This window comes from Podarcis gaigeae (genome assembly GCF_964106915.1).
Source record: "Podarcis gaigeae genome assembly, chromosome: 6".
Classification (NCBI taxonomy): domain Eukaryota; kingdom Metazoa; phylum Chordata; class Lepidosauria; order Squamata; family Lacertidae; genus Podarcis; species Podarcis gaigeae.
The window spans coordinates 19,783,018-19,801,710 of NC_139682.1; the positions used below are offsets into that span (position 1 = coordinate 19,783,018).

The following is an 18,693-nucleotide window of genomic DNA, read 5'->3' on the forward strand; positions in this document are numbered from 1 at the left end:
CACAGCAGGCACCATATGGCAGGTACTGTCCTTTCCTGAAATTTCCCAGGGGAGGAGAAAGCTTCTTGGGGCATCTAAGAAAAAGATAAAAGGAGAGTAGCAGAGATTATTGATTTGGCCTTTCCCAAAGCCATACTTGCACTTGCCTTTTGTCAGAGCCCTTTTCAGGAAGCAATTAAGGAAAGTAAATAAGTAAGGCTAGCAGCATACATATCATGGATTGGTCAGTGGTTAAGCTAGGGAAAAGGGGGGGGGGGAGACAGTTTAAAAGATCAGGGGATTGAGCAGACCTGCTCCTCTATAGTGGTGCTATCAGGGCAAGGCCTTCTCAACCGAATGAGCAGGAGGGTCCCCAACAGAGGACGGCAGGTTGGGGATGCCTGAGTAAGACCATTCAGATCAGAGTTGAGGAGAGAGAGACTCTAGGTTTCCCATCAGGGGGGCAGTTGTTTCCATCTGCCTTGCTCTACTCTCCAGCCCCCAGAGCTTTCATAAGGGAACTGCTTCCAGATAAAATAGTTTTATCAATAGCAAATATAAGAGAGTCTTAATTTCTCAACAAGGAGGAGATAATGGTCACTGAAGACGCTTATGATTTTGTAGCCCATCTCATGAATGGATTTTGAGCCTGTTGTGCACATTGTTCTGTCCTCTGCACTGTTCCAGTCTCTCTGAGACTGTTATTCCTCGTCTGCCATTTTTACTAGAGGACATGAATTCTGAGATCAACACAGTAAGAAGAAGAAGAAGAAGAAGAAGAAGAAGAAGAAGAAGAAGAAGAAGAAGAGGAGGAGTTTGGATTTGATATCCCGCCTTTCACTCCCTTTAAGGAGTCTCAAAGCGGCTAACATTCTCCTTTCCCTTCCTCCCCCACAACAAACACTCTGTGAGGTGAGTGGGGCTGAGAGACTTCAAAGAAGTGTGACTGGCCCAAGGTCACCCAGCAGCTGCATGTGCATCTGATCTCTGTAACCGGCATGATAACAATATGCTTCCAACCACAGATAGCCAGCCTTTGGCCCTTCATGTTGTTGGACACCAACTCACATCAGCTCCAACCATGGTTAGGGATGGTGGCAGTTGTAGTCCAACAAAATCAGGACCCGAGGTCGAAGAATACTGTTTACAACCCCCCCCCAATCTGTTATTGTAAATGTGTTATTGCATGATCAGTTGTTCTTGGTTGTTGAGTCTACATGAGTGTAAAGGGAAACATTGTTAACAGTGGGGTCAAATGGGAATTAAATGCAAAGAAGTACAGTGGTACCTTGGGTTAAGAACTTAATTCGTTCTAGAGGTCCGTTCTTAACCTGAAACTGTTCTTAACCTGAGCTACCACTTTAGCTAATGGGGCATCTCGCTGCTTAACTTAGCATTGCTAGAGTCAATCACAAAATTGATGAGTATGAATAACTAGGAGTGTTTACTAAACCAGAAGTGATTACTAAAGAAGAATATCATAATCAAGTAAGGATAACATTGCTAGCAGAAAAGTTATCCCCAAAACTTCTTTTAGGCAGAGGCCAAATAAAAGAAGACTCCTTTCTGAGTGAGTGGCAAGACTTTATTCTATATTATTCTATATATGGATATAAACAGAAATGGCAATATGATTCCAGCACAATACCCAAGTATCTGCAATTCTCGGATTCCAGCCAAATGTAAGGATGCTAGAATAATGAATGTGAGAAACACCCAGTTGCTTGCAAAAAAAGGGGGGGGGGAATCTAGTCCTTCAAAATTATTCTAATCACATATGCACACCCTCATAGATACTAGAAATTATGCTACGCCATTTTAGGTTTTGTTTTTTAAAATAATGCATTTTTATCTTGAGGATCCTTTGTAATATAGTGAATATTGTTTAAATATGTGCATGCATCCCAGGGAGGTCACTTTTGGCATACTCTATTGTGACAGATGCCAAAAACGTGTATGAGAGGAATTTTGTATGTAACATGTCAATATAAGGGTGTTTATTTTTTTTTAAAAAAAGGAAGATAAATAAAATAAAAAAGATGCAGGACCAGAATTAAGATGTCAAATTTGAAGCCAAATGGTAGAGCCAAGCAGGATTTTTCAGAAGAAAGCTATATAAACATAGACGGTTTGGTAGATTCAGAACACTAATACAAAGACATACTAAAAGGAAAATGTGCCATTACGGTGCATTAATATCCCTAGAGCAGCATTCTCCTGTGATCTTTTCCATTATGTTTTGTTCCTGTTTATTCCCCACAGACTTTACTCATTCAATTTGTTCCCTTTAACCTTCCTCAGCTTACATCCTCACAGTCACTTGAAGCCTAAGAAACGGGTAATGTATTACAGATGGGTGTTATCCCTGTCAAAGCCATTCCCCTCCTCCCCATTTGCTTGGTTTTAAATAAAAGCAACAGCAGCTCATATCACATGCGTATGAGCATTTGTTTGTGCAAACCTGCTCCTGTTGCATCAGCCATTGCCAGCCGCAATAAGTGCTGGAACAAAAAAAAATGAAAATGGAATCATGCAGTTCAGCAATATTGCTAATTACCAGGGCAAAGTTGCTGCACCAGGGCAAAGTAGCACAACTGACTGGCGCATGTGTCTGAGTACATAAAGCCAGCAGTTTAATAAGGAAAAAAATGCCACCCCTGAAAGGACAGCACTTTTCTCCATTACCTCAGGTGGTACCTCAGGTTAAGAACTTAATTCGTTCTGGAGGTCCGTTCTTAACCTGAAACTGTTCTTAACCTGAAGCACCACTTTAGCTAATGAGGCCTCCTGCTGCCGCCATGCCGCCGCTGCATGATTTCTGTTCTCATCCTGAAGCAAAGTTCTTAACCCGAGGTACTATTTCTGGGTCAGTGGAGTCTGTAACCTGAAGCGTCTGTAACCCGAGATTTCACTGTATCGTTCTTTTTGCCCTTTGAGTGCAGCCCTAAATGGCCTCAGTCCAGTATACCTGAAGGAGCGTCTCCACCTCCATCGTTCTGCCCAGACACTGAGGTCCAGCGCTGAGGGCCTTCTGGCGGTTCCCTCCCTGCGAGAAGCCACGTTACAGGGAACCAGGCAGAGGGCCTTCTGGGTAGTGGCGCGCCCCCCCCCGTGGAACGCCCTCCCACCAGATGTCAAAGAGAAAAATAACTACCAAACAGGCAGCCCTGTTTAGGAAAGATGTTAATGTTTAATAGGTTATTGTATTTTAGTGTTTTGTTGGAAGCCGCCCAGAGTGGCTGGGGAAACCCAGCCAGATGGGCGGGGTATAAATAATAAATTATTACTACTACTACTACTACTACTAGTAGTAGTAGTAGTAGTACTATTACTATTACTATTACTATTATTACCATCCCGGACTCTGCTGTCAAATCGTTCATTTTCCTTTGTTGCTCTGAACGTGTGATTCCCCTCTCTGGAGACCTCCTTTGGATTCAGCACAAACTCTGTGTCCTTATCTTCAAAGCTCTCCGTTTTTATCACACCACTCTTGTATGCCCAGACAGTGACCTTTGCTTCTCCAGAACCTTCAGCCAACTGAAGATCTCTTCATTCACTCAGTTGACTCTGCCACTTCTCTCTCCTTGCTCCATATGTCCAGAAAGATCTAACAAGTGTGAGGCAATCTGTCTTCCTTAAATTCCCTCCTCAACTCCCCTCTTATCACCTGCATTCATCTTCTTCCCCTTCCACCTATGTCTTATCCTCTTACTGTGAGCTGCATTTATTCATCAATTTCTGCAAAAGTGTCTCGCAGCAACTTACATTTCTCGTTAGGGCAGGGACCTGGTCTCTTGTACTTTGTACACACATTGATAGCAGACTTTCACCTTCAATTACGTATCTTGCATTTCTGCTGTTTTAGCAGCTGATTGTCCTAACAAAAATGCAGTCGCTAGTAGAGGTTTGTTTTAAATGTTTAACCTTACCCTGGGCAAATCATATTCATATTCGTAATCGTAATAAAAATCAAGCCAAGGATGGGGAGTCTGTGGCCCTGCAAGATGTTGTTGGTTGTCCAGTGGTAGGAGCTGATGAGAGTTGTAGTCCAACAACATTCTGGAGGGCCACTGGTTAGCCACCCCACTTTTAAACTATAGACAGGCCCAATGAAATTTGCCACTTACAGGTGTGCATACGTGGCCATTTTCCCCGTAGCTCAAATTATGTCAGACATTTAAAGACTTGTGCTCAGCATTTGCTCGATTAATGCTTCTCATTAAAGCTGTCTGTTTAACAAGGCAGTAGAATGCATTAAATATTTGTTCAGATCTGTTAATACTGAGCCAGTACTACCTTCCCTCACATGCAGTAAAAGGTGCACAATAAAACAAGGATATTAAGTAGGAATGCTACTGAGTTTGATAAGTGACAGGAGTACCTCTTTTTTCTGCTTTTTACAGACATCAGTTCCAATGAAGATGTCAAGGCTATCCAGGCAGCACACATAACACAACAGAAAGCATGCATGTAGAGTAAGAGGTGCAGCCCATTTTTTCCCCACCGATTGCTTTTAAAAATTAAGTGTGTTTGGGGACCCCTTGCAAACCTTTCTCACAAATGTCCAGCAGCCAGGAGCTGGGTAGTTGTATGGGTAGGTGTTTTGCACATGCTCAGAACATACAGTTATGGAAAAGAACACTGAACTGTCTTGTTTTCAAGCAGAGATGTGTCCCTTTCTTCATCCATTGCAAGAACCACAGTACAGTCATACCTTGGGTTGAATGTGCTTCAGGTTGAGTGCTTTTGGGTTGCGCTCCGCGGCAACCCGGAAGTAATGGAGCACGTTACTTCCGGGTTTCACTACTTGCGCATGCGCAGACGCTAAAAACGATTTCATGCGCATGCGCGGAAGTGGCAAAATGCGCCCCGCGCATGCACAGATGCGTCGTCGCATCTTACGTTCTATTCAGGATGCGAACGGGGCTCCAGAACGGATCCCGTTTGCATCCCGAGGTACCAAGATCTGGTTGAATTTTTTTCGCCCCAAGTACAGTGGTACCTTGTGTTACATACGCTTCAGGTTACATACCCTTCAGGTTACAGACTCCGCTAACCCAGAATTAGTTCCTTGGGTTAAGAACTTTGCTTCAGGATGAGAACAGAAATTGTGCTGCGGCGGCGCAGCCGCAGCGGGAGGCCCCATTAACTAAAGTGGTGCTTCAGGTTAAGAACAGTTTCAGGTTAAGAACGGACCTCCAGAATGAATTAGGTACTTAACCCGAGGTATCACTGTAGAACATGACAAGACTGCATCTAACAAGTTGATCAGTGGTGGGAGATAATCTTAGAGGCCGTAAGGAATTCCCTGGGTAGGAATGCTTCTATATAATTCCTTGGTTATCTTCAGGTACTCTAGCTCCTGTGTGAAGCAATACAGCTGCAAGATCTTACAAAGCAGCCCCAGCATTTTTATTTTTCAGTATTGCTTATGCTGAGAGGTTGATACCCTATATGTACAGCGCAAACATCTGCTGGCAGGGGAGCCGACTTGCGCCCAAGATTGAGGGTGCCCAGCACATGCCCTGCGTGTGACATCATGATCACGGTGCATGCACAACATCGCATCATCAGGAGGGGCTGAGTGTGGAGCTCTATGGGTTCTATGGCCGGTGGCTCCTCCTCTCGTGCTCAGGAGGAGCTGACCAGGGGCGTAGGAAAGGGGGGAGGCTGCCCCAGGTGCCATCATGGAGAGGGGGTGACAAATTATCAAGGAACAATTACTAGTTCATAAAAAACTTTTTTTTTTGAAAATGACTGCTCTAAAGGTCTTCTCTTACTACACAAGGGATTATGTAGCTATACAGTGGATGCTCAGGTTGCGAACGTGATCCATGCGGGAGGCACGTTTGCAACCCGCAGCATTCACAACCCACAGCGCCAAGTCTGCGCACGCGAGGGTTGCGATTAGGCACTTCTGCGCATGTGTGAGCGCCGAAACCCGGAAGTAACCCATTCTGGTACTTCCACGTTTGGTGCAGTACACAACCCAAAAACACACAACCTGAGGCGTCTGTAACCCGAGGTATGACTGTATATGAAATTCCATGCATATCAGTTAATATCTTGACACTCCTCCATGAAAATAGCTGTTTACTTGGCTAATTTCCTATGTCGTGAAGGCTGAAATTTCAATTCAGTGGAGCAGGGTCAAGGTATTAACTGATATGCATGGAATTTCAGATATAGCTATATAATCCCTAGTTTAGGATGATAAGACCTTTGGAGCAGGCATTTTTTTTATAAAAAAAGTTTTTTATGAACCACCCTTCTGCCTTACCCTCCGCTGGGCTTCCCGGGTCCTGGAAAGTTAGCCTTTGTGAAGAAAATGACATTACGGCAAGTAGATTAGGCCTTGCCTTGCCTTCGCCCCGCCCCCCTGCACGCAGCTGATTTTTCTTGATTTTACTACTGTGGTGTTTCTCTTGTTTTTTGTTTTGGTAAACCACTTTGCAGGTTTTTAAAGAGAAATTTTATTAAATAAATAAACAATAAATAAAACAACACAAGCCAAAACACAATCCATCCTGTAGATTTAAGTATCTGTCCATAGTCGCCTACTTGTTATCAGAGGCCCAGAATCCACATTCCTTTGTAAGAAAATATGAAATAACATAAAACCATTTTTGCATGCAAAAAAAAAAAAAAATTAAAATCAATGTGGGGGGGGAGTGACAAGAAATTTTCCGCACCGGGTACCACCTGACCTTCCTACGCCTCTGGAGCTGACCACTGAAGCCATGCTACACTTGGATCTGCGTTCGGTCTCCTCCGCCCTCTCAACAATTAGGAACCCAGATCCTCCCAACAGATATGGGGGGGGGGGCAAAGGATGCCAGGCTTTCAGACACACACAGCATTAGAGGGCAGGTGTTCAGCTCACGCTTCCTCCTCTCTCCTGTGTTGTTCTATATGGAAGATAGAAACCTCATGTCTCATCTGTGTGTTACCTTTTGGGGGGTACACCTAAAAGATAATGTGTGAAATGGAAGAGATGAGCAAAGAACATCCGCATTGCACCAAAAAAATCCAAATATTTCCTAAAATATTCTTTTGCATTCCCTCCTTTGGAGCGACAAACTAGAAGTGATATTAAATGCCTATTTGCATTTAACATAGAGGTTTTAAAAAGTGCAAATACAATCCAGAGTGGGTTATTGAGTTTGCAGCAAGCATGAGAATGGAACATAACAATCTCCTCTTCTGCTTCAGTCCTGAGGAAAATCCCTCCCTTGAAGCTGCTACTGGCACTGAAGGGGGATCTCCTCCCAGTGTAAATGCCATCTGCAGGAGAGGGATTTTCTTCAAGGACCAAAACAAAGGAAGATAAGGTCAAATTGCTCTCCTGTGCCTGCTGTGATCCTGATAATTATTATCGCCTCCCTCCCTCAATGATGCAAGTGACATTTTAAAAAAAATCTGTGCATTGTGAAATGCAAAGATGCATTTAACATTGCATATAGTTTGGCTCCGAGATGTTAGACAAAGGCCAGTGGGTGGTTTTCCTAGTAAATAATGTGAAAGGGAACTCTACTGACGTACAAGGCAAATGGTGTAGAGTGCAGGAAAATGGGCTCACAGTGCAGAAGAAATTGAATCAGAGCAATAGCATGTTGAAAGAAAAGGAAGCAGGAGTGGCAGAAAAAGGCAGTGGTCTCTGGTTGCATTAATATTCACCACTTGCCTCTTCTCTGTAAAAAAAACAACAACCCCACAAGACTTTTCCTGCCTTTCTGTTTCTCTCTTCTCATTGATTGTCTGCCTTCTCACCTCGACACTCACCCTGCTGTTATATACACAAAAACAGAGCATATTGCATTAATACTAAACTTTCTCTTATCCACAGTCCTGTCCACCCCAAGCCACTTTTTCCTCTAGGAATATTCTCTATATCACTGCTATTGCCTGGGGAATTGATGTAAAGATGCCCTCACAAACTAGGGATGGGAGATGCATAATTTGTTTGTTTATTGCATTTATATTCAAATTTTCACCCCAAGGAAGTTAAGGTGCCATACATGGTTCTCCTTCTTGTCATGTGATCTCTGTGAGAGAGGTTAGACTGAGAGGTAGTAACTGGCCCAAGATCATCCAGTGAGGGGGGATTTGAACCCTGCACTCCCAGCAGTGGCATAGCGTGGGGGGTGCAGGGGGGGTCGGCCGCACCGGGCGCAACATCTGGGGGTTAGGGAAATCCACGGGTTAGGGGGCACAAATCCATGGGTTAGGGGGCGCAAATTACTTGCCTTGCCCCGGGTGCTGATAACCCACGCTACACCACTGACTCCCAGGTCCTAGTCCAACACTCTAACCACTACATCCCTAAATTTCTGGACCCAGCTGTAGTAATGCTGCATCAGCCTTGAAAATGATAGTGTTGTGAATCTAGCACAGGCTGCCGTGTGCTTTGCTTCTGCACCCCAGTCATCATACCTGCTCAGTTATAAAACTATGAAACAGGTATTACCTCCAAAAGGAGGAATCTTTCCTGTAAATTTGTCCTGCAGCTCTCTGCTGCTGGAGAGAACTACAGAGTGTGAAACTACCAGTATATATTGCAGGCTGGACATTTGGGGAAGTTAGATAACCCCACCTAGAGAAGCACTTCCTTAAAAAATGCCTACATCATGTAGGGCACATTGATCACTAGATAAACTGGTTATATCACAGGGCTCTACTGCTACACATCTAGACAGAAGATTTCCCTGCCACATGAATTTAGCTAAGAATTACTTTTCATCTTCTCAACACTGTTGTTTTACACCTTCATGTTCCTTTTGAAGTCAGCCTAAAATCTCAGAAGCCCTTGGTTGCACAAGGTCAGAGTGAACCTGGTACGAAAATGATGCCCTGATGATTCACTATTTGGAAATCCAGGTCAAAAGAGGAACACAATGTAAAGTAGCAATTAAGTCTCTGCTTGCTTTTAATTCCACCTGAGTGCCCATGTGTATATGTTCCTCTAACAACCGTACTGCACCTCTACAAATCATGTTGCCGGGGCCAGACAATGCTCTTGGCAACAGGCAGCCAGGTCAGGCTTGGCAGCATCCAAACCTAGACACCACACAGGAGACAGGGAGCCGGACTTAGATTTCTAGGCATGCGTGATCCCAGTGCAAGCCATCACTCAGACATGAAACTTAGTGGGTGAAATTGACAGGTGACGATTACTCAGCATAACCTACCTCACCAGGTTGTTATTGGGATAACAGGAAGGTGATGCATACATTGCCGTGTGCTCCTTGGAAGAAATGCAGGGGGAAATGTAATTGATAAATAAACGCTGAAGTAAACAGCACCTCCCAGCAGTTTCACAGGCAGCAGTTTCAGAACTGAGTTGCTGGCAAAGCCAGCCCTTTCCTCCAGATATGTGCATGCACGCAACATAGATAGACTATTTAAGATATATGATCATACTGTGGCGGGTATTCAGATGAGGATTTATCCCCCTTCCTGTTCCCATGCTGCTTTCCACTGTAAATCTCTTCCCACACCCTGGCAGCTGCTATTTTGACCCATAGGAAATACTTATGAGTTATGTTTATGCTTATTCAATCAGATTTGCTTCCAGGGAAGTTTACAAAATTTGATTCCAGAGCAGAGTACATTAAAACATTGTTCTCCAACAGAATGTGAGTGGAGGGAGACTCTGCTTGAATACAATCAAACACTGGTGAGGGTTCTTCATTGAACTACTTAGTGGCAGTGAAGGCAGCAAAAGTAAGGTTGCACCCCAAAAGTAAGGACACCCCAAAAGTAAGGACACCCCAAAAGTTGTTGAGCTTGCACTCTGTACCCTTGCACGTCTTAGCTGATAAAAACTAGCAAGGAAGGGACAGCTGGCTGGGCCAGGGGTGGTCCCTGCCTGCTTGAAGGAAGCAGTAGTAGAACCACTCCTTAAGAAACCCTCCCTGGACTTGGAAAATCTAACAAACTGTTGGTCAGTTGCTTTCCCCCTTGTGGGGCAAGATTCTTGAGCGGGGGCGGGGGAGGGAGATCAGATCCAGGCAGTCTTGGATGAAACTGATTTTCTAGCTCCATTTCAATTGGGGTTAGGCCATTTTTGGCACAGAAACAGTTTTAGTTGCCCTGTATAATGACCTCTGTCAAGAGCGAGACAGGGGAAATGTGTCCTTGTTAATTCTCCTCAGCCTATCAGCTGCTTTCGATACCATCAACCACAGTATCCTTCTGGAGCAGCTGTCTGAGTTAGGGGTGGGTGGCATTGCTTTGCTGTGGTTCCAGTGCTACTTAGATGATTGTTTCCAGAGGGTGATGCTCGGAGAGTGCTCTTCAGCCCCATGGAACCTTCAATGTGGGGTTAGATTCCATTTGTGAAATCTTCTCCCCAAGGAGGTTTGGGGGGACATCTTCAAGTACAGTGGTACCTCAGGTTAAGAACTTAATTCATTCTGGAGGTCAGTTCTTAACCTGAAACTGTTCTTAACCTGAGGTACCACTTTAGGTAATGGGGCCTTACGCTGCTGCTGTGCCGCCGGAGCATGATTTCTGTTCTCATCCTGAAGCAAAGTTCTTAACCCAAGGTACTATTTCTGGATTAGCAGAGTCTGTAACCTGAAGCGTTTGTAACCCGAGGTACCACTGTATACACCTTTAAGTGCCAGGTGAAATCATTCCTCTTCAACCAAGCCTTTGGCTGGTTAATATCTATATCAGGGCAGCCCAACTGTTCTGCACACACACCCCGGTCAGTTATTTAGTGATAGCAAATCTGTGTATTAGTAGTAGGCAGAAGGAATAACAATGCTGCCCCTTTCAGAAAAGATAGTGCCTTTCCCCCTTTTTAGACCCCAAGACAGGTTGGGAAATGTAGGCACAGCAATAGTCTACTTTCTATTGGCTCTGCCAGAGAGTGGGAAAATATCTCCCTTCTATTGGCTCTGGCCAGAGCGGGAAGAAACATCCCTTCCTCCTTTGTAAACTAGTGGCAGTCTAGTTATCACAAACCCAAGAAGAAGGGTGAATGCACTTCGTCCTTACAGAGCTCCACAGAGAACTTCACAGAAAGCTTCTAACCATCTTCATTCAGAGCCATAGAACAGCCTATTGGAATGTGGGTAATATTTCTACATGTGCCTTGATTATCTTCAATGAATCTATGTACGAGAGCTTTGGGGAGTCTTGTTAATACTATCCAGAAAGAGAGCAAAATCTCCAGATGGTACAGTAAGAACAGTCTCTCGAACAAGAATTTGCATGTGTAAAGAAGAAAGTGGTTTACAAATCAGCCTTCCCTTTGTACATGTGAAACTAGCCCTGTTGGTCTCCCAGAGCAATTTACAAATGCAAACAATGTTTTAAGGTCTAAATCAGCAAGAAAAGTGCATCCTGCTTTTCCTAGCAAATTTATGCAACACTGTAACTCTCCACACCCAGGAAGCCTTCTCCATTGCAATTCCATGGAAGTGCTAATTCCCATTGCAAAGCTCACATACCTTCTCAAACAGCTAAACTGGAAGATTACAGGAATAAAACTCTAGAGAAAAAGGCACAGCTAAAAGCAGGGGTTAAAAAAAAAGAGCAAACTTCTTAAGGAAGATATTCCTATCCTTTCTGCCACAGCTAAGAGAGTCAAGGAAGCTGCCCAGCCAGATGGGCGGGGTACGAATAAATAATAATAATAATAATAATAATAATAATAATAATAATAATGACGACTTTTGGCAGCAGTGTTACCATGTGGCTCAAAACTGCTATTGCGGTTTTAATATTCTAAATTCTGTGAGCCTTCTGAGAGGAGGAACTGACCCTTTTGACCACATGGCTAGGACCTGCTTCCTCAGATCAGGCAAGATGCATCCATGCAGCTCTAGTGGATGAACAAAAACTAGCACTCCGGCAAGTTTAGGAGTGCCATGACTTCAATCTTTTCCAAAATTGACTATGAGGGATCAAACTGTGGGACTTGGCAGACATACTATTCAGGCTGGCAGCAGCTAAAAGAAATCAACAGCTTCCTGGCCTTGCATGTCTTGGTCAACACATGTCCCAGAAAGAAATCACAGCTAAGCTTCTGCTACCTCTACACGAAAGGTGGGGTACAGAGGTCACCACCTACAAAGAAAAGCATGGTGGTGCCTATCCCCCTTTCACAACCGTTTTTCCATTTTTTCCATTTGTCAAACAGATCACGAAAGAAAGAAGTGACCCACAAACGGACTTGGCTGGATTCTATGGAAATTCTTAAAGGTAAAGGTAAAGGGACCCCTGACCATTAGGTGCAGTCGTGACTGACTCTGGGGTTGCGACGCTCATCTCTCTTTATTGGCCAAGGGAGCCAGCGTACAGTTTCAGGGTCATGTGGCCAGCATGACTAAGCTGCTTCTGGCAAACCAGAGCAGCACATGGAAATGCCATTTACCTTCCCGCTGAAAGGTATTTATCTACTTGCACTTTGATGTGCTTTCAAACTGCTAGGTGGGCAGGAGCAGGGACCGAGCTCATCCCCTTGCAGGGATTCGAACCGCCGACCTTCTGATTGGCAAGTCCTGGGCTCTGTGGTTTAACCCACAGCGCCACCCGCGTCCCTCTATGGAGATTCTTACAAAGAGAATAAATCCACTAGGGACGTCACACCCAAAGTAGTGCTTTCAGTGAGGAAGACAGACGTGTTAGACGATGCCAGCAAGCCCAAGATGGAGAAGTCGACGGAGTCAGCCTGTCCATTGCACAAGAAACCACACCCTTTGAACCAATGCAGAGAGTTCAGAGAGGAGCCACACGGAGAGTGGTAAGCCTTGCTAAAGGACCAAGGACCACATGGCAAAGGACCGTCTGACCAAGGTCAGGTGTCGTTAATGTAGCAGGGAGAAGCACCCAACTGATTTACACCCAAATAGCTCTCCTCTGGCACACTTTTCAGGTTCTTCAGCTGAAGCAGTTCCAGCGGCAGTGGAAAGGACGCCAAAACCAGCTGCGAATGAGCCAGGACAGAGGTGGGTGTCCGCTGCAACTCAGGTTTGTGGTGTGGAAAACGGTGGCCGGTCTTGAAATCAGGTAAGCCTGGCCAAGGTTTTCACTGCAGGGCATCCGGAGCAGGCTGTGAAGATGTATGTAAGAGAGTCTGTGTACTGGTCCAGTAAATGCTTCCGCTGCGCAACCAGCAACAGTTCTCTTTGCAGAGCATGAATTAAATCCAGTGCAGAGATTCTTGTTGCAGTACAAGCTTCAGAGTCTCAGCAGCAAAGAAATAACAACACAGGGAAGCCTGTCTTTCCAAAGACAGGTTTATTGCAGACAGATAACAGAAACACCTCCGGAGCTTTCAGACATTTTTGCTTCACACCCCGCAGGCAGAGAAAACAAACACTCTTTATATACTGAGCAACTTAACAACTTAACGAGCTTGACTACTTAAAGTCACATGACATTGCTAACTTGCCAGCATCTTAGGTTTCACACCCTAACACCCCCTCTCGCTGGCAATACAAAAACAAAATTACTTCAGACCCATTTCTTCACAAAAGTTTTCATGCCGCTGAAACCCAAGCGGTTTTGTAAAACCATCAGCTTGATTTTCATGACTGGGACAGTAATTTAATTTAACAATTCCTGCTTTTACCGTTTGACAAACATTTTGAAAGCGGATATCCAAATGTTTTGTACGACCTTTAAACTGCCCATTTTGTGCTAACTTAAGACACGGTTGATTATCACCCCATACAGTGATTGGAGTGATGGCCTTTTCATACATCTCTTGTGCCAAGCATTTGTAAAATTCTAGATCTCTACATAACTCAGATAAGGCACAGAACTCAGCTTCTGTTGACGACAAAGCAATCAGGTTCTGTTTCTTGGATCTCCACCCAATCAGAGAGTTACCAAATTTTATTACACAGCCAGACACTGATTTTCTATCCTTTAAATTTGCCCAATCACTATCTGCCCAACAAGTAATCTGTGCTTGTCCTTCAGAAGATAATTCAAGGCAAAAATCTTTGGTGTATTGTAAATATCTTAACACTCTTTGAATTCCTTTCCATGCATTTACACTAGGTTTTGAAGCTTCTCTGCTGAGTAAGTTAATAGCGTAAGCAATATCTGGTCTACTCCATTGCGAAAGATGAAGTAAGCTTCCCAGTGCTGACTGAAAGATTTCAGCACGCTTGAATTCAGCACTATCCTTGAACTCATTGTCTTTTACAAAACCCATTTCCATTGGTGTTCTAACACCTGCACACTCTGTCATGCCAAACTTTTTCAACATTTGCAATATCTTGCCTTTTTGATTCAGTAGAAAACTGCCATTTTTGGTCCTATCTATCTGAACACCAAGATAGACCTTCACATCACCAAGATTCTTAACTTTGAAGTGTTTATTTAACTCTTTGGCTAGTTTTTTTACTTGTTCTTGTGTCTTTGAAGTATAAATCAGGTCATCTACATAAACAAGCAAAGATTCTTGAGCATCTCCTGAACCTCTGAAATATAAGCAATTGTCAGCCTTGCTCCTGCTAAAACCCATGCCTACCAAAACGTCATTCAAACACTCATTCCAATTATGAGCAGATTGCTTGAGTCCATAAATAGATTTATGTAGTTTCCATACCTGATTTGATTTACCAACTTTCAACCCTGGCGGTAGCTCCATATAGAGCTCTTCAGCCAAGTCTGAATGAAGATAAGCTGTAGAGACATCAAATTGATTCACTTTGAACCCTTTCTGAGCAGCAACTGCTAATAGTGCCCGTAGGGTTTCACTCCTTGAAGTGGGTGCAGAGACTTCGGAATAATGTAACCCCTTTCTTTGTGTAAAACCTCGAGCTACAAGCCTTGCTTTGTACTCTGGTTTCCCCATCGCTGTTGTCTTTATCCTGTACACCCACCTACAACTTACTGCCTTGGTACCTTCTGGCAGTTTGGTGATGGAAAACACACCCAGTTCTTTCATAGAATTCAACTCTTTTTGCATGGCCTCACGCCACCTACTGGCCTCCTCCTGGGGTAATTGCTCAACCTCCTCAAAACTTTCAGGTTCGCAATTTGCCAAACCAGCCCAAACACTAATAGCTTGGTACCTTTCAGGAGGTATACCTTTGTTGGCACGCTTGGAACGCCTTAACAGTTCCTGTGATGTTCCTTCAGTTTCCCCCTCTGACCCAGAATCACTAGTCGTCACCTGTTTGTCACTAGTAGTTGAAGAACCTTCCGATTCTGACTTTACACTCTCTTGCTGTACAGGTGAACTTTTAGAGCTAGAAGATTCTGACTTTACACGTCTCTCTTGCTGTACAGGTGAACTAGAAGAGCTAGAAGATTCTGACTTTACAGACTTGGGTGAACTAAACGATTTCTCACCCTTGTCCTCAGACTCAAATTCCTCAGCCTGTTCTGGAACTAATACCTGCCCTGGGGCCTGAGTTTCATTGTTACTGTTCACCACGTCAAATAGTATGTCAGGATTTCCATGAATTTTATTCCAACCATCCTGTTCACAAAATTCCGCACTTCTGCTGATTGTGATTTTCGTTTGATTGCCTTCTACATTCACAAATCTCCAACCTTTTGTGTTTGCTTGATAACCACAGAAAAACATTTCTTTAGATCTAGGATCGCCTTTCCTACGTTGTGCCCTAGGCACCAGCACATAAGCACGACATCCAAAAACTCTTAGATGATCAATTTTTGGTTTTTCCCCAAATAGCATGAAGTAAGGAGTGTTGCCTACTGTGCTATTGTACACTCTGTTAAAAGTATAATTCGCATACAGTGCAGCCTCAGCCCAAAACTGCTGTGGAAGTCCAGAATCAAACAGCAAAGCAGCAATGGCTTCCTGTAATGTTCGAAATTTTCTTTCAGCAACTGCATTCTCCTGTGGTGAATAGGGATTGGTAAGTCTATGAACTATACCTTTCCTTTTTAACCACGTCTCCAGCGTGTGGTTCACATATTCCCCACCACGATCTGATTGTATTTTACGCACCCTGGTGTCAAATTTACATTCGACTTCTTCAATCCAATCCATCAGGATGGAAGCTGCTTGCGATTTTTCTTTCAGAAAGAAAACCCAACTAGCCCTTGAAAAATCATCCACCAAAATTTGCATAAATCTCGCACCTCCAAGCGATTTGACTGGCATAGGGCCACACACGTCTGTGTGCACAAGTTCAAAGGGTTTCTTGCTACTCTGTCAGATCTAGGATAGTTACATGTCTTAACCTTAGCATGCTTACAAGCACAACAATCCAGAAAATTTGGACAGGGTTTAATGTTACACTCCTCAGCTAAATCTGGCATCTTGCTTACATACTTAAAGTATATATGAGCTAACCTTCTGTGTAGTAGATGTGCACAACCTGTATGAGGAGCCTTATTTACACACTTAGCTTGCGCTTCACCTGTTGAACATCTACCTGCAGCTAACTGCTCTTCATCCAAAACAAAAAGCCCATCCTCACAGGGAATTTTAACTAGCTCCTTCCCCTGTTTCGAAATGGTGCACACATCATTTTCAAACTCAACCTTAAAACCACTTTTTACCAGGCATGACACACTCAAAAGTCCATTCTTCATTCCTGGAAGAACAAAAGCAGGAAGGTTAGTATGCAAACAATTAACATAAATTGTGCCTTTAAGGCTCATTTCTCGTTTACTATTGTCTGCTATAGTCACAGTTTTTGCAACTGGCAATGTCTTGCAGTTCTTCAAGCTGCCACTAGATGTCGCTGGAACTAAACTGTGACTGGCTCCACTGTCAATTATCCACTTCAAGGTTTGTTGGCTCCTTTTAGGACTCTGTTGTGCTGCCATTGCAGATAGTCCCTTATCAGCACCTGCTCCCCCTCTGGATCGTTGATTCTTGTAGCTCTCACTTCGTCTTCCCCTGTAGCTCCGGAAACTGACCTTGGACTGTTGAAATTCCTGTTGCTTTTCAGGACACTTTGCTATCAAATGAAACCTGCTGCCACATCGAAAACATGACTTGCTGGCATAGCAGACACTTGTGAGGCTTCCTGACAGCTCTGCCTGCTAGTTCCCCCACGCTGGGAATTATCTGAACATCCAACCCTTGGGGTATTTGAATTATCAATACGTTTTCGATGATGTTGATATTCTTGCTCACACAATCTACCAGTCACATAATTCATATTCAGCTGCTCCTCTGGCAAAACTTGTAAAGTTAGTACTAAGTTTTCAAACCCTGCATGCAGGCTGCTAAGCAGAGTATAAACTTTAATATTTTCAGGAAAATTCACACCTAGAGATGACAGTTGGTTGAAATACTCAGTCATCTGTGACGTGTGTTCAACCACACTATCCCCTGGCTTCAGTTTCAACTCATACAAAGCACGTATAATGTTCACCTTCTCTCCGGGCGTGGCTCTATGGTGAATTTGCCTAAGAGCTTCCCAAATTTCAAATGCAGACCTTAAATTTTCCACATGAGGTAATTGGGAATCGTCTATCGATACCATCAACATGCATCTAGCTTTAGTGTCCATTTTATCATGTTCCCTGTTCTGAGCATGTGCAGCAGCCTCTTGCTCTGCTGTGGCATCTGCTGCAACAGCCACAAACGGCTTTCGCCTCTGGACATAGTCAGCCCACACTTCTTTGGCTTCCAACCAGACTTGAGCCCTCTTGGACCACTGCACGTAATTAGCCGAGTTCAACTTTGTAAAGGGAACCTGGAAATTTTCCACTGCCATTCTTGGGGTCGGCTGCTACTCCCTCTGTGTGCCCTTGCTTCTCTTTCCCCTTGGGATTTGTTTTACTCACTTTTCAGACGCCTCCAGCCTCCTCTGAAGCCTTTTAAACTTTTTTTTTTCCCTCCGTCTCTTCACTAGCAACCTACCACCGTCCTCTGTTTTTATTAACAAAACAAAAACAGAACGGGAGGTCAAGCTAGCCTTTTGCAGCTAATGAAGCTGTAAATCTTCACTTACGCAGCTCTCTCAACTTTCTGCAGCCTCTCCGTTCCTTTAAGAGCTGGATTTACGACCAAGCCGGTCTTCTCTCATCCGAAAGCTGCTTTCACTTTCTCTGCACACAATACAGCTGTAGAAACGTAGAAGGAGCCATAACCTAAGAGAGTCTGTGTACTGGTCCAGTAAATGCTTCCGCTGCGCAACCAGCAACAGTTCTCTTTGCAGAGCATTAATTAAATCCAGTGCAGAGATTCTTGTTGCAGTACAAGCTTCAGAGTCTCAGCAGCAAAGAAATAACAACACAGGGAAGCCTGTCTTTCCAAAGACAGGTTTATTGCAGACAGATAACAGAAACACCTCCGGAGCTTTCAGACATTTTTGCTTCACGCCCCGCAGGCAGAGAAAACAAACACTCTTTATATACTGAGCAACTTAACAACTTAACGAGCTTGACTACTTAAAGTCACATGACATTGCTAACTTGCCAGCGTCTTAGGTTTCACACCCTAACAGTATGTTGTATTGGATGGGCAAAGCAACGGAACCCTGGCTAGACCAGAGTTCTTTGACCTCTTCAGCTTGGGTGGGAAACAGATACAGTTCACTCTCAATATGTGCGCTGGTGTCCAGAGCCAGGACTGACCTGCTGGGAGCCTGAAGGGCCTTGCTCTGCTTCTCTCCACCTGGCTTGGGGCGAGGCCTGACAGGCTCCATAAAGGAGTGCTTCTACGGCTGCTGGGCAGAGAGGGCTCCATTTTTGTTTTTAAATTGCTTTTATTTTTTCTCTATGTCATTTTCAACTGTGATTTCTGAGCACAAT

The 18,693-nt window shown here is 44.1% G+C and overlaps 1 protein-coding gene across 1 annotated transcript in view; it reads left to right on the top strand.

The window, feature by feature from the left end:
- Positions 1-12,704: 12,704 nt before the first annotated feature.
- Positions 12,705-18,693, top strand: part of B4GALT5 (beta-1,4-galactosyltransferase 5) — a 58,241-nt gene continuing 52,252 nt past the window's right edge. The window contains exon 1 of the mRNA XM_083744599.1: positions 12,705-12,941. Within this exon, the coding sequence (XP_083600725.1) occupies positions 12,926-12,941 (16 nt within the window). The 5' untranslated portion in view covers positions 12,705-12,925. The remainder of the gene's footprint in view (positions 12,942-18,693) is intronic.